Source organism: Budorcas taxicolor, chromosome 14, assembly GCF_023091745.1.
Source record: "Budorcas taxicolor isolate Tak-1 chromosome 14, Takin1.1, whole genome shotgun sequence".
NCBI lineage: Eukaryota > Metazoa > Chordata > Mammalia > Artiodactyla > Bovidae > Budorcas > Budorcas taxicolor.
The window spans coordinates 34,899,407-34,913,364 of record NC_068923.1 but is presented as its reverse complement, the minus strand read 5'-3'; the positions used below and the strand labels follow the sequence as shown (position 1 = coordinate 34,913,364).

General features: G+C 43.7%; 1 protein-coding gene across 2 annotated transcripts in view; it reads left to right on the top strand.

Annotated features, from left to right (window-relative positions):
• The window catches only part of RB1CC1 (RB1 inducible coiled-coil 1), a 40,561-nt gene extending 27,816 nt beyond the window's left edge, over positions 1–12,745 (top strand). The window contains exons 16-24 of one of the 2 annotated variants that reach the window (XM_052651451.1): positions 3,987–4,152; positions 4,785–4,893; positions 4,975–5,203; positions 5,765–5,819; positions 6,686–6,733; positions 7,911–7,969; positions 9,656–9,792; positions 11,679–11,749; positions 12,481–12,745. In XM_052651451.1, the coding sequence (XP_052507411.1) occupies positions 3,987–4,152; positions 4,785–4,893; positions 4,975–5,203; positions 5,765–5,819; positions 6,686–6,733; positions 7,911–7,969; positions 9,656–9,792; positions 11,679–11,749; positions 12,481–12,558 (952 nt within the window). In that variant the 3' untranslated portion in view covers positions 12,559–12,745. Of the gene's footprint in view, positions 1–3,986; positions 4,153–4,784; positions 4,894–4,974; positions 5,204–5,764; positions 5,820–6,685; positions 6,734–7,910; positions 7,970–9,655; positions 9,793–9,948; positions 10,111–11,678; positions 11,750–12,480 lie in introns of those variants that run through there. The other variant, XM_052651452.1, reaches the window with a different exon arrangement.
• The last annotated feature ends 1,213 nt before the right edge of the window (positions 12,746–13,958 follow it).

The following is a 13,958-nucleotide window of genomic DNA, read 5'->3' as shown; positions in this document are numbered from 1 at the left end:
TGGGTTTTATACAGTGGTGGGTTTTTTTGCCTTTTTATTATTGTTGTTGTCTGATGTTACTGCCTTTGATCAGAGAAAATGGACTTTGGTATTTCTACTCATTAAAATTTATTGAGGGGGGTTGTGGCCTAATAAACAATTTCTAGAGCATCATTAGTTGGTTCTATCATTAATTCTTCCAAGAGAGTATCTGTATAGCTGTATGTGCTTTATGTAATTTAAGCTCCAGCTGCTTATCACTTTTACCCAGTCTCTTGTGATTGACTGTCTGCTGTATACTGTTCATAACCTGGCGCACAGTTGAACCTCCAAGTCTGTTTTGAAGACAGAAGCTCTTTATGGTTTCTGGAGGGGTTGGAGGCTCTTAGAGGAATTGGACCTCTGAGTGTCCTCAGAGCCTGGGGGATGCAGAGGTCGAGGCAGTCATTGCAGAAGGCCAGGGAGGCCGGCGACACCAGGGTCCTCCAGGGGCCAGTGATGGGTATGGTGCGCAGTGTTCGGCCAGAGATTGTGGTCCTCGCGGGGTACTGCCCAGACATTGCACCCCCTCTCATCCTGCCCCTTCTCATCATGCTTTGGAGTCCTCTGAGAATCCTCTGGACACTGGGCCCTCCTGCAGCATCCTTCCTGCAGGCTCGCCGTGGCTGCCGTGGGGGAACGGAAGCCCCTGCGTACCTGCCCAGTGCTGTCGGGACTTGTGTGGACCCCACCTTGTGTCCACTGTGTCACCTGAGTGTCCTAGCTCCAGGAGTGAGGCTGTGTCCACTTTATGGTAACTGAGGAGACCATGGCAGGGCTCAGTCTCCACAGACCAGGTACAAGCCTAAAGCCAGGTTCCCTGCTTCAGAATCCGAAGGGCCTCAACCGTGGTTCTCCCGTAGGACTTGCCAAAGCTCCATTCAGTGTCCATTTTGGCAGAGCAGCTGCACAGGTTGGCGGTTTGGCGGGGGGTGGGGGGGCGGGGTAGGGTAGGGGGTAATGCTCCCACAGCAGGGGGTGCGCAGGTATTCAGTGGAGAAGCTGGAGCAGCAACTCAGATGTGCTCTGTCCTGCCTCTGGGTTTCAGAAATCCTCACCCTCACCTTGGACAGACCGTCCCTTGTGCCTGAAGTGCTGTACACCTAGAAATCTTGTTGTACTGACAAGCTGTGGCTCACGCCCCTGATAGCTCACCCACTGTGTCTTGCCCTGATAGCTCAAGTAGTTGCTAATTCCTTTTTTTTTTCTTTAATTTTAAAAATTAATTTATTTTTGGTCATTCCAGCACATGTGAGACCTTAGTTCCCTGATCAAGGATCAAACCTATGCTCCCTACTTTGGAAGCCTGGAGTTTTAACCAGTGGATTGCCAGGGACTTACTTTGTTTTTAACTTACAAAAATGTATTTCATTGACGCAAGTATAATCTGAAGCCCCATGGCTCAGAACGTAAAGAATCTGCCTGCAGTGTCGGGAAGATCCCCTGGAGAAGGGATTGGCTACCCACTCCAGTATTCTTGCCTGGAGAATTCCATGGACAGAGGAGCCTGGCAGGCTGCAGTCCATGGACTCACAAAGAGTTGGACACAGTTAACATTTAATAGTTGATGTACATTGTTATCCTAATTTCTGCTGTGTGGCATAGTGATGCAGTTAAACATGTATATTCTTCTCCATTAAGGCATATCCTAGGGTATTGAATAGAGTTTCCTGTACAACAGGACCTTACTGCTTCTTCATCTTGTATATTACAGTAGTCCAGTTAGACTTTTGTGACCTGCCGCCCCCTCGCTTCTAACCTCATTCTCTTCCCTCTGCCCTCCCTACTTGCCTGGAACTTGGCTTTTTGTTTTCCCCACAGTAGTTGGCTTACCCTGTAACTATAGGGGTTCTTCAAGGCGTGTCACTTAAACCTGTGCAAAGTAGACATTCAGTTCGGTTCAGTTCAGTCGCTCAGTCGTGTCCAACTCTTTGCGACCCCATCAATCGCAGCACGCCAGGCCTCCCTGTCCATCACCATCTCCCGGAGTTCACTCAGACTCATATCCATCAAGTCCATGATGCCATCCAGCCATCTCATCCTTGGTCGTCCCCTTCTCCTACTGCCCCCAATCCCTCCCAGCATCAAAGTCTTTTCCAATGAGTCAACTCTTCACATGAGGTGGCCAAAGTACTGGAGTTTCAGCTTTAGCATCATTCCCTCCAAAGAAATCCCAGGGCTGATCTCCTTCAGAATGGACTGGGTGGATCTCCTTGCAGTCCAAGGGACTCTCAAGAGTCTTCTCCAACACCACAGTTCAAAAGCATCAATTCTTTGGCACTCAGCCTTCTTCACAGTCCAACTCTCACATCCATACATGACCACTGGAAAAACCATAGCCTTGACTAGACGGACCTTAGTCGGCAAAGTAATGTCCCTGCTTTTGCATATGCTATCTAGGTTGGTCATAACTTTTCTTCCAAGGAGTAAGCATCTTTTAATTTCATGTCTGCAATCACCATCTGCAGTGATTTTGGAGCCCCAAAAAATAAAGTCTGACCCTGTTTCCACTGTTTCCCCGTCTGTTTCCCATGAAGTGATGGGACTGGATGCCATGATCTTCGTTTTCTGAATGTTGAGCTTTAAGCCAACTTTTTCACTCTCCTCTCACTTTCATCAAGAGGCTTTTTAGCTCCTCTTCACTTTCTGCCATAAGGGTGGTGTCATCTGCATATCTGAGGTTATTGATACTTCTCCTGGCAATCTTGATTCCAGCTTGTGTTTCTTCCAGTCCAGTGTTTCTCATGATGTACTCTGCATAGAAGTTAAATAAGCAGGGTGACAATATACAGCCTTGACGTACTCCTTTTCCTATTTGGAACCAGTCTGTTGTTCCATGTCCAGTTCTAACTGTTGCTTCCTGACCTGCGTACAGATTTCTCAAGAGGCAGGTCAGGTGGTCTGGTATTCCCATCTCTTTCAGAATTTTCCACAGTTTATTGTGATCCGCACAGTCAAAGGCATTAGGCAGACAGTATGAAGAGTTGCTCACACGTAAGCCCTGCGTACGGCTTACTTTATCCTAAGTCCGTTTTTGTAGTGAGCAAAGTCCCTGGCTTCATTCTGGTTCCTCAGTAACCTTGAAATGATGCTGCCTGTGATTTTTAATCCACCCGCTCCCCAGCCCTGAAGGAGAAACTTTGAAAAACATTGAAGTGTCCTTTTAAATTGAGTAAATAAATGTACTTTTAAAACCCTCCACTGACTTTGTTGCTAGTATAGTGTGGGAATGTTTACAGTCTTTCTCCTGAGCGGGGGATATTTTAACACCTTGGATGAGATTGTCTACTTCTTGACAAGCATTCTGATGTAGAGGATTGTGAGGTTGAAAGCAGACAAAATAACCAGCAGCCTGGGCTTGTGCTTTCTCGCCGACCTCGCCTCTCAGCCCCTCAGCACCCCTTGGAGGTGAGCAAGTCCTGGGAGAAGTGAATCTGAATTCAGGCATATGTCAGTTTACTGTGTACACATTTAAGTTTTGCTTTAATTTAGGGTTACCTACTCATTAGCTAACAAATGAACCAAAGCCTGTTTAAAAAATGAAAGCTCTTCAACAGGTGGGTTCTGCAGGTGTATTTTTATTCAACTCTCAGTCCTGTGTCTGGCAGTTATAGGGAAGGTAAAACTAGAATTTGTAGCTGAGCTCTTGAAGTATATTGATTTTTACATTGACAATGTTGCCTTTTGCTGTAGAAACTGATTATCCTGAATATGGGATATAACCACTCAGCCCCACTGCTGGGAGTATGCGGTCTGTATTAGGCTTTTCCCTGGCACTTGTTTCTCTTTTGCTGGTGGATAAAAAGCAAGAGTTGACATAGAAAGATCTTTTAACACCAGTTAACTACTGTTAGGTTAAAGGAAGATGTTTAGCATTTCTGATGTCATCTGATTATGATACTTGGTATACTTGTGATTATATCTGTAATACTGGGGGGAAAATGTAATACTGTATTTAATTTTTAAAGTCATGCCATGGAATCTGCCAGAGAAGATTCTTCAAGCCTAGTTGCTGAACTTCAAGAAAAGCTCCAGGAAGAAAAAGCTAAGTTTCTAGAACAACTTGAAGAGCAGGAGAAGAGGAAGAATGAGGAGATGCAGAATGTTCGAACATCTTTGATTGCTGAGCAGCAGGTGTGTGGATTCCTGGACTCAGAGGGTTAACAAGTGTGTCTGTATAGCTGAGGTTTTTGCTGTCTTAAGTGTGACTTTTCCTACATTGATCCTGGTGGTATTTGCTGAATATCTTCTTCATATTTAAAAGCATACTCTCTTTAATGGTCATTATTTCACATGAGTATTTCAAAAAAAAAACAGTCCTAGTTTAGAAATGAAGAAATTTAAATTCTGTTCCTGACTTCCTAGCTTCCTCCCTGATCTTGTCAAAATCATTCAATGTCTTCACATCACATTAATTTTTGCAAATGAAAGTGTTTATACTACTACAAAGGTAACATTTGAGTTTCTTTTCTCTACGCTGTGAAATTTTCTTCTAAATTGTGTGCTGTTAATTCTTATCCATGATGAGCTGGCATTTTTATTTAAAAGTAAATGTTACCTTGTGAATGATACTTCTAAATTGTGTGCTGTTAATTCTTATCCGTGATGAGCTGGCATTTTTATTTAAAAGTAAATGTTACCTTGTGAATGATACTTTCCTTCTCCATGTTGAGAGGTACCACCAGAAATAGATGTAGTGTGTTTTTGTGTCTGTCACTGTTCTGTGCGTGCAGATCATGTGAGTGGTTCTCGTTCTGTTGTTCCAGACCAATTTTAACACTGTTTTAACAAGAGAGAAAATGAGGAAAGAAAACATAATCAATGATCTCAGTGATAAGCTCAAGAGCACAATGCAGCAGCAGGAGCGGGACAAAGGTGAGTGGGCCTCAGGAGGGCGGCGTCCCTGGCTCTGACCGCCGCGCGCCGTGGGTAACTCTGTCCCACCCCCGGCTGCAGATTTGATCGAGTCCCTGTCTGAGGACCGCGCGCGTCTGCTGGAGGAGAAGAAGCGACTGGAGGAGGAGGTCAGCCGGCTGCGGGGCGGTGCCTTCGTGCCCTCCCCGGGTGTGGCCGCAGCCCCCGAGTTGTACGGGGCCTGTGCGCCTGAGGCCCCGGTGGAGGCCCTGGACACCCTTGGTGAGGGGAGGCCAGACTCAGCCATGGAGACCAGCACGATGTCTGTCCAGTGAGTGCTCCGTCCTCCTCTTCAGGAATGGCCAGCCAGCAGTGAGGGTGGGAGGGCTGGGCAGCCCTGGTGGTGACCGTAGCCTGCGGGCCCGAGAGCTGGACCTGGTGGACTGTTGATAGCACAGCCTGGGTTAACATCACTGGTTATTTGTGGCAGCCCATATGGGCGTGTTTCACTGGGTGCCTTGGTGTCCCTGCAGTGTCCACGGGTAGCCAGGAAGGGCTGCCGGACTGGTGTCTGCAGGGGTTCTGGGGTTGAGCCCATGGCCTCGGGGAGCAGGGGTTACCAGAGGCTCAGGTGTGCTCATGGGGCTGAGGCCGAGGTGGATGGAGTGGTCACTTAACAGGTAAAATCTGAAATGAAAGTCATACAGGTGGAAGTGAGAGGAGGAGTGTGGTTCCCCCAGGGCTGTGGGTACAGGGAGGAGTAGTCATGCGAGGTTAGGGGGGTGTGGATTAGCGTTGCACAGTACACGTGTCTCAGACCACCTCATTGTGCATTCTAAGCATGTTACAGTTTTATTTGTCAATATGGCTAAAGTAAGTCATTTTCTCTTAGAGAAAACGTCCATGTGCTCTCTGAAGAAAGACAGCGGATAATGCTGTTGGAACGAGTAAGTGCGTTTTGTCCGTGTTGAAGCATAGTTGGTAAAGGCCTTCACTCTGGATCACAGTGAAGCGACCTTACACGAGAACAGGCTTTGTTGTGTTTATATATTAGATCTTTTTAATGGTTATTTTATGGTTATTTTTGAGAAGCTCTGTCATCTGTGATCCTAGTGGCTGGTAACAGTTCAGGATTCAGCAACAAAGTTATAAGTGTGAATTCTGCATACTAATTTTCAAAAATGAAGTATTAAGTATTTTCCAAAATGGGGCAAAAATAGAATATGTGAATAATGAAGAAAAGTTAGGTTTTTTTAATAGGGATTGATTGAGGTGAAGAGAAAAAAATGGCAATAGGGGTTTCTTAGTTGCAGACTTGGCTTTCTTTGTTCATAGAGCACTTTTCATTGCTTAGGCTTTGAAGATTTTTAAGTTTCTTTTGCTCTCCACAAGATAACTGCTGAGGATTTGGAGTCTGAACTGCAGACACGTGCTCTCGCTGCTCGGGTCTGCCCTGTGCTCTTGTTAGTGAAGGGTCATCACGTCTGCTTGCCTGTGTGTAGTGACTGTGGGTCCCACCTCCTGGGCTACACCTCCTAACACAGCCTCTGGGGACAGATCTCCATAGTTAGTATATATTTGCAAGTGCTCGAGGGCTTCTAATGCAGATTAAACTTTGAGAACACCTGACTTACGGAAGTATACCTAAAAATTATTCCAATTGTCTTTTATGCCAGTAAATAAAACAGTTGGAGAGATTGCCTAGAAAAGAATGTCCCCAAGATCTTTTTATACTAGAGGTCAGCGTTAGTCCATTGTGTTTGGATTTGAGTATTTATGAGCATAAACCATGGTCTCTTTCTCTTCTCTGCAGACACTACAGTTGAAAGAAGAAGAGAACAAGCGGTTAAATCAGAGACTGGTAAGGTTTCTTGCCCAGTTGATCTTAACATTTAAACTGTTTGTGTCACATTTCATTATGAAGATGAGAAAGTTGTGTGGTTTGATTAATTCATGCCTGGTAGGTTTCGTTGACTAATCAGTTTCACAAGTCAGTCTTAGTGCTTTAATAAAACAGTTGCTTCATTTTTCATACTCTAATGATTACGATTTATGAGGAAGTGGGAGCAGTTTGAGGCCTGTTGAAAACCTTAAGGCACTGATTAGAGTGGAGTTACTTTAAAGTAAAGTGTCTTGTAAGGAGGCATCCAGTTTCTTGCACGTGCCTGTCTTAACTCGAGCAGTAAAACTTCCACGTTATTTCCACAACTGCCAAACTGTCAGTCCTGAGCTTATGACCTCAGCAGCTTTAAGGCTGTTTGCTGTTTGTGTAAGTGAAGCACATCCTTTCAGGAAGACGTGGAGAAGTTGCTGCCGCAGCGGCCCCCCAGGGACTGCTCTGGGCTGAGTCCCTGGGGGAGGACACTCTGCTTCGAGGGCATCGTCACTGTGTCCACTGCGCTCCCAGAGCAATAGGCAGTGCTTAGGACACTGTAGGTGCTGTTCGGTGTTTAAGACGGAAAGTCATTTATCTGTCCTTGGTTTGTGTGACTAAAGTTGGGCCACTCTGCTTGGGAGGGTTAGGTATCCCTGCCATCCTTTCTGGCCCCCAGACTTTGGGACCCACATCCCCTGTATCAAGTAACACAGTGTGAGAAGTGGGCTGAACCCTGACTGAGACCGGTTAGCCCTGCCCTCTTCCACCTGGATGCTTGCAGGGGAGGATGGTCAGCTTCCCTTCCTGGGCTGCTGCTCACTCAGAATCATGGACTGTAAACTCTTACTGAAATCATCAGCTTCTTCCTTCTGATATTTGTTAGGGTTAAGTATCTGTTTATTGATAAAATAATTCTATATCCAGTTTTTAATCCAGCCAAATTTGATTAAGAATAGCATAAGTAGAAGTGTAGGTAAATGTGTACACTGAGAGTAACTGTTAAAGGAAAGGCATTACATTAATGAAGCATGGGAGTTTGGGCCTGAAAGCTGGGACACAGACGTGACTGCACATCATAGTGGAAGAAGTGTTTGCAGTCAGGCCTGGAAAGTGCTCGGAGAGAGCACTTGACTCATGTAAGCTTCAAACTGTTCTGTTCCAGATGTCTCAGAGCATGTCTTCCGTGTCCTCGAGGCATTCTGAGAAGATAGCCATTAGAGAGTAAGTATTATGTTTGTCTTTTATGACTTTTTTTCTGTGAAAAAAAATTGCCAGATTGAATAGTAGTGAATTGTTCATGAAAATATGTTTCAGTGACTAGCCCTTCAACCTCAGTTTCAGTCAGCAGAGTGTTATACATTCATTCGTAATTAGTTTTTTTTAAATTGAAAAGCAAGGTTTTTCTGTACTATTTTGGGGATGTTGTTGTGCCCAGTCGTGTCCAACTCTTCTTGACCCTTTGGACTGTAGTCCACCAGGCTCCTCTGTCCATGGGCTTTCCCAAGACAAGAATATTGGATTCCTTCTCCAGGGGATCATCCCCACCCAGGGATCGACCCTGGGTCTCCTGTCTCCTGCTTTGGGATTTGAGGACATTGGGATTGTACTGGAAGTCCTTCCTGTCCTGGCTTTAATTGTCACTTACATTGCATTCCTGAAGCCTCTTCAGCTGCTGCCACCTCTTTTAAATCCCTTTTACCACCTTCATCTTTTTCATTTTAGATTGGAGACTCTTGATTTTTTAAGTTGCAGTGTTTCTTCTGTTTATTTCTCAGACTTTGTTTTATTGATATGCTACACATCGATAATGCACTGCTTATCAGCACTGACTTAAAAAATAAACAAGACTTTCTGTTTTGTCTGTAATAGATCTATCAACCAAATGTCTGGGTTACTGATATTAAACTGAATGATTTGAAAGGGCTGGGTGTATCTGTCTTTCCCTACCAGCTGTATGTCAAGTCAGATCAACTTAAAATCTTTCAAAAATGAGAGAGATGAGCTTAAAACAAAAACACCATCTCCAAGAAGCCCACCTTCCCTTTTGAGGTGTTGTCTTCTGATGCTTGTCCAGAACATGTCTGGTCCTATTCTTTTAGGCAGGCAGTTAATTGTGAGATAAACAGTTAATGAAGGAGAGACTGTTATCTTTGTAGAATTTCCCTAGAGATGTTAATGATTTATCAGGTTCAGGACCACTATTGTCTGAGATCCAGATTAACTTTGAACTGGTTTTGCAAAGACAGTTCTGAAGGACCCTGAGGAGACAGACAGACGCCATCTGAAACCCCAGGCCATCACACCTGGTCTCCTTACTGCCTCTCCTTCCAGACTGAGGGGACTCTCCTCAGAGCCTGGAGCAGCACTGTTGGACAAGTTAGCGCTTCCCTCCTTACCGTGACTACGCGTTTGCTCCCTCTATTTGTGTGCGTTGTTGTTGTTGTAAAATAGTAGGTTTGGATGAGTACCTTCTTCCTGTAACTAGGTGAACTTGGGTATTTTTTTTCCTCCTCACCCAAGCTGTGTGTGTGTGTGTGTGTGTGTGTGTGTGTGTGTGTGTGTGTGTGTGTGTGTGTGTGTGTGTGTGTGTGTGTGTGTGTGTGTGTGTGTGTGTGTGTGTGTGTGTGTGTGTGTGTGTGTGTGTGTGTGTGTGTGTGTGTGTGTGTGTGTGTGTGGCTGTTTTCTTAACCAGCAGATTATGTTGGTCTCTGACAGTTGCTGGTGTTACCCTTTGAACATATGTGTATGTCCAGCACTCGCATGAGCAGCTGCGCGAGCAGTCATGTAGCTGAGACATCTGCTGTTGCATTGATAGCTGCACTGGTTGGGCCCTGCAGAGTCCGCGAGCAGAGCGTTGAGGGGGAGATGGTGGCTTCTCAGGCGACTGAAGCTGCTCCCTCTGCTCAGTTTCCAGGTGGGCGACCTGGTGCTCATCATCTTGGACGAGCGCCACGACAACTACGTGCTCTTCACGGTGAGCCCCACCCTGTACTTCCTGCACGCGGAGTCCCTGCCCGCCCTGGACCTCAGGCCGGGAGAGGGCGGTAAGTGTCACACTGAGACATAAACCCAGTGTGTGCTTGTCTAACTGTGTCAGAGTTACACAGGCAAGAGAGAGCTCTGCTTCCATCTGCTTTTTTGTTTGTTTGTTTTTATTCGGTCTGCATTATCCAGATTATTTTTCTGGGTTCTGTTGACAGTTCAGCCTGAGTGCAGCTAACGCAGTCGGGTCAGTTATCTCATGCCCTGGCGACAGCAGGATTGTACTGTTAAAATGCTCATCCCTATGTAAGCTTGAATATAACGTGCTCGTTGGTTTATAAGGGCACTTTCCTTGTTTTGGCGAAAATAAATTCTTTTAAATTATCAAATGTCTCTTCTGTGCAACATATCATTCTGTGTTTCTGCCTTGTTTTTCATTATTAAACTTGTCAGTACTTTCATTTTCTTTCCAAAGCAATGAGCTTTGTTAAAATATACCATGTTACAGTTAGTATATTACAATTTTCTGGTACATTGGCCTTTAAAAGAACTCAAAAAGAACATAATAGACACCCTGAAATACTTTGCCTGAATAGAAAGACTGTATCCATTTGGTTTGATGTTCCTGTTTGGCCTGGAGAATTCCATGGACTGTATAGTTCATGGGGTCACAAAGAGTCAGACACGACTGAGCGACTTTCACTTCATTTCACTTCCCTTCCTGTTTAGAATGGTCAAATGTCAGTTCTCTAACTTAGCCACTGCCTCTGTGGCTGTTGTTGGTGGGTTATGTAGTGTAACCACAGAAAGTGAGACTAGACAGTTTCAGTTTAATTTACTAGTTTTGTACCGTGAAAACCATGAACTTAAGTTTTTCTTTTTTTTTTTTAATGGTTTTGTGACCAGGGTATTATGCCCTTGACCAGGGGTACTTGTCACTCCTCAGACTTTAGTGTTAGACCAGAGGTCCCCAAACTCAGGGATCTAATGCCTGATGATCTGAGGTGGAGCTGATACAGTAATAATAGAAATAAAGTGCACAATAAATGTAATGTGCTTGAATCCTCCTGAAACCGTCTGCACCCCTGTCTGTAGAAAAATTGTCTTCCACTAAACCAGTCCCTGGTGCCCAAAAAAAGGTTGGGGACTGCTATGTTAGTTCATTCTTTTCAGAAACTGTGGCTTGTCTGTGGAGTGCTATTGGGCCTTAGAATAGACTCACCATGTCCTGTGGTCCAGGGGTTCTTTGTGTCACATGGTGGCGTCTGTGTGTTTGTTTCTGATGGTTTATTCAGGAGATCTGTTAATTTACATCTTGCCAAGTAATGTTGATAGAATAAAATCAGTTTTATCTTCTCTTGGGAATTTCAGAGGTTTTACTCTAAACAGATAAATTATTGGTCAAATACTTCTGGAATCAACTGTTTTTAATGACAGCTTCTGATGAATTTTAAGAGAATGAGCTTGTATCTCTCAGCTTGTGACATGAGTTTTTTCATCCTGTACCCTTCCACATTTTTTTCCTTCCCTTCACAAAAGTAGTCCTTTTAGATATTCTTTCATTCTTAGGTATTTATTTTGCACTGACGGCATTGTGGTGCCAAAAATAAAAATGCAGTGCTTTCCTTTGAACCTAGAAAATCAGCTCTACGCTGCTTTTCAGCAGCAGAACAGGTCATGTGTCTGCACTTACGGTAGGTGGCACTGCTGAGCTGCTTAGAATACCTGGGTTTATTTGTTCCTGATTCGTACTCAGATTGTTTGCTTCTGATTTACTTACCATCTGCACTTAAAGTAAAATGAATCCAGTTTTGTTTTATAAGTCATTTTGCATTTCTGTGATTTCACCTGGGAGAAGGTCCTTAGTCTGTTTTGATTCTGGAAGTTTGATTTTCATGAGTAATTATAATAGTACTTTCAAAAAGAAATTAATGATTTGATTCCGTAGCTTCAGGTGCATCTCGAAGACCGTGGGTCCTTGGAAAAGTGATGGAAAAGGAGTACTGCCAGGCCAAAAAGGTAAGCTTCACGGTGGGATGCAGACCCCAGAGTTGAAAGAAGGTTCTCTGGCTGTGTCATGTAGAAGTCAGGAGCAGTGCTAGTCCTGGCCTTTTAGTTCATTTGAGTCAGGCCTTGAATTTCATGAATGTGAGTTTGCACCAGCAGTTTTATGAATATTTGTGTTACTTGCCTTCTGAAAATAGAGCTAGATTACCAACAAACTGTCAACCTGTCCAGGAAAACTACTGTTACTGGAAATAGCAAATTACTGTTCTGTGTTGAGTTGCTGGTGCTTCTTGTGCAGTAAAGGAGCTGGTGATGAATCCGTCTGCTGGCAGAGCTGATGCGTCTTAACTCTCAGTGACCCCCCACTGAGGAGAGACAAGTGAAGTGTTGCTGTCTCAGGATGCGCCTGACTGTGATATTGGCAGTGTCGGTGCTGTGGGCTCAGTGACCTCCAGTGAGCAGCTTCCCGACCCTCCTCTGTGCCCCGTGTACCAGCAGGACTCGAGCTGGATGGTGCTAGACTTTTCTTTGATGTTCATAGTAATGACATACAGCTCACTTGGCACCATATCTTTATCAGTGATCATTGACTCTTGACTCAGTAGTAGTGGCTGAGTTTCCACTCATACGGGAAGGAGGCAGGTGTCCTTTGATAAAGATCCCCCCAGTAATCCACCTTTGAGTAGTGTGATGGCGTGGAACTTAGGCACTTTGGTTTAATCACCCTTTTCTTTCTGTCTTAGGCACAAAACAGATTTAAAGTTCCTTTGGGGACAAAGTTTTACAGAGTGAAAGCTGTGTCATGGAATAAGAAAGTATAATTTGTGGAAGAAATTGAGACCTTCTGTGACGTTTTCCTGGTTTGTCCAACAGTGCTCTTTCATCACTCCAAAAACAGCAGGCCATCTTTTTATATAAAAGTCAACAGGACAATGCACTTCATTGGTGTATATCAGTTACTTTTTACCTGGCTACACTTTAGGAACAATAAATTCATCAAAACTCTGAGCTGAATTAAAATGGTTTTGTTTTTTTCTACCCAAGTAACTCTAGACATGGGGACCAAACTAGTTCATTTTCTCAAAGGGCATACCCTGTGCATTGTGGCCTACGATTAGCCATGCTAATTGCCTGTTACATATACATTAGCTTGAACTTAGAATAGTCCGTGTTAGTTACTGTACCAGCATTTGTCTTTTTGTGAAGCCAATATCAGAAGACTTGCACTCTTTAACACATTCTTTATAAAATGTATACATTCTTCAAAACTATTTAAAGAGGAGTGTTCCTGCATGCAGATAATCATGATTTTGTTTGCCTCTGTAGATTACTAAGGCAAATTGTTTCATTTATTTTTTTAAATGCCCTTTGATGTTTCAAAACAAAAAGGAACTCTAATTCAATTGACTGACTTTAAGATCAGGCATATCCACAGTCTTGAGAAGCACTATGAGCAGATGGTCACCTGGGTTCTCCAAGGAGGTGTGTGCTGGGGGTGGTCTCCAAGTGGCACACAGCCCCTCCCAACACTTTCGTACTCTGTTTAGAAGAATCACATCAACGAGGTCGTAATTCATGGTTCAGTTTCAGAAAAAGCATATTCATTGTACATTAACCATTTAGAGGTCATTTAAATAACAAAATGTTGTATTGTAAAAGACATGTAGAATTTTAAAACAATAAAGATTTGAACCTGTAAATGTGTGTGCCTTTTAAAGACGGAAACATTTTTAATATATTTGAGTGACTGCTGGGAAGTGTGAAAATCTTGTTCTGTATCATATCAAAGAGAAACATGTTTATTGCAAAAATGTTCTTTAACTGTATGCTATGTAACAGGGTCAAACAGCCTTCTGTAGAGTAGAACTGTGTAAACCCGGTCTTCAGATAAATGCCACGAACAGAGGCATTTAAGTGAGCTGCCTGAGTGGATTGAGACTTGTTTTAGGTTTGTTGCCAGAGAACAATAAAATGGCTTTTTTTTTTTCCAGAAAGTATTTAATTTCTTCATAAAAATAAGTTAAATATTTTTTTAAATATGTATATCTAATAGTACAGAAAATGGAATAAACACCATAGTGTATAGAAAACTGAATTTGACAGCATATTAATGAATAAATGGACAAATGATTTCACGTTTCTCTTCAGTCCTTCCATTGCATCCTCATGCAGACAGCATCACCAGCAAAGAGCTCTGTGTAAGGTTGGGTCTGCTGAGCAG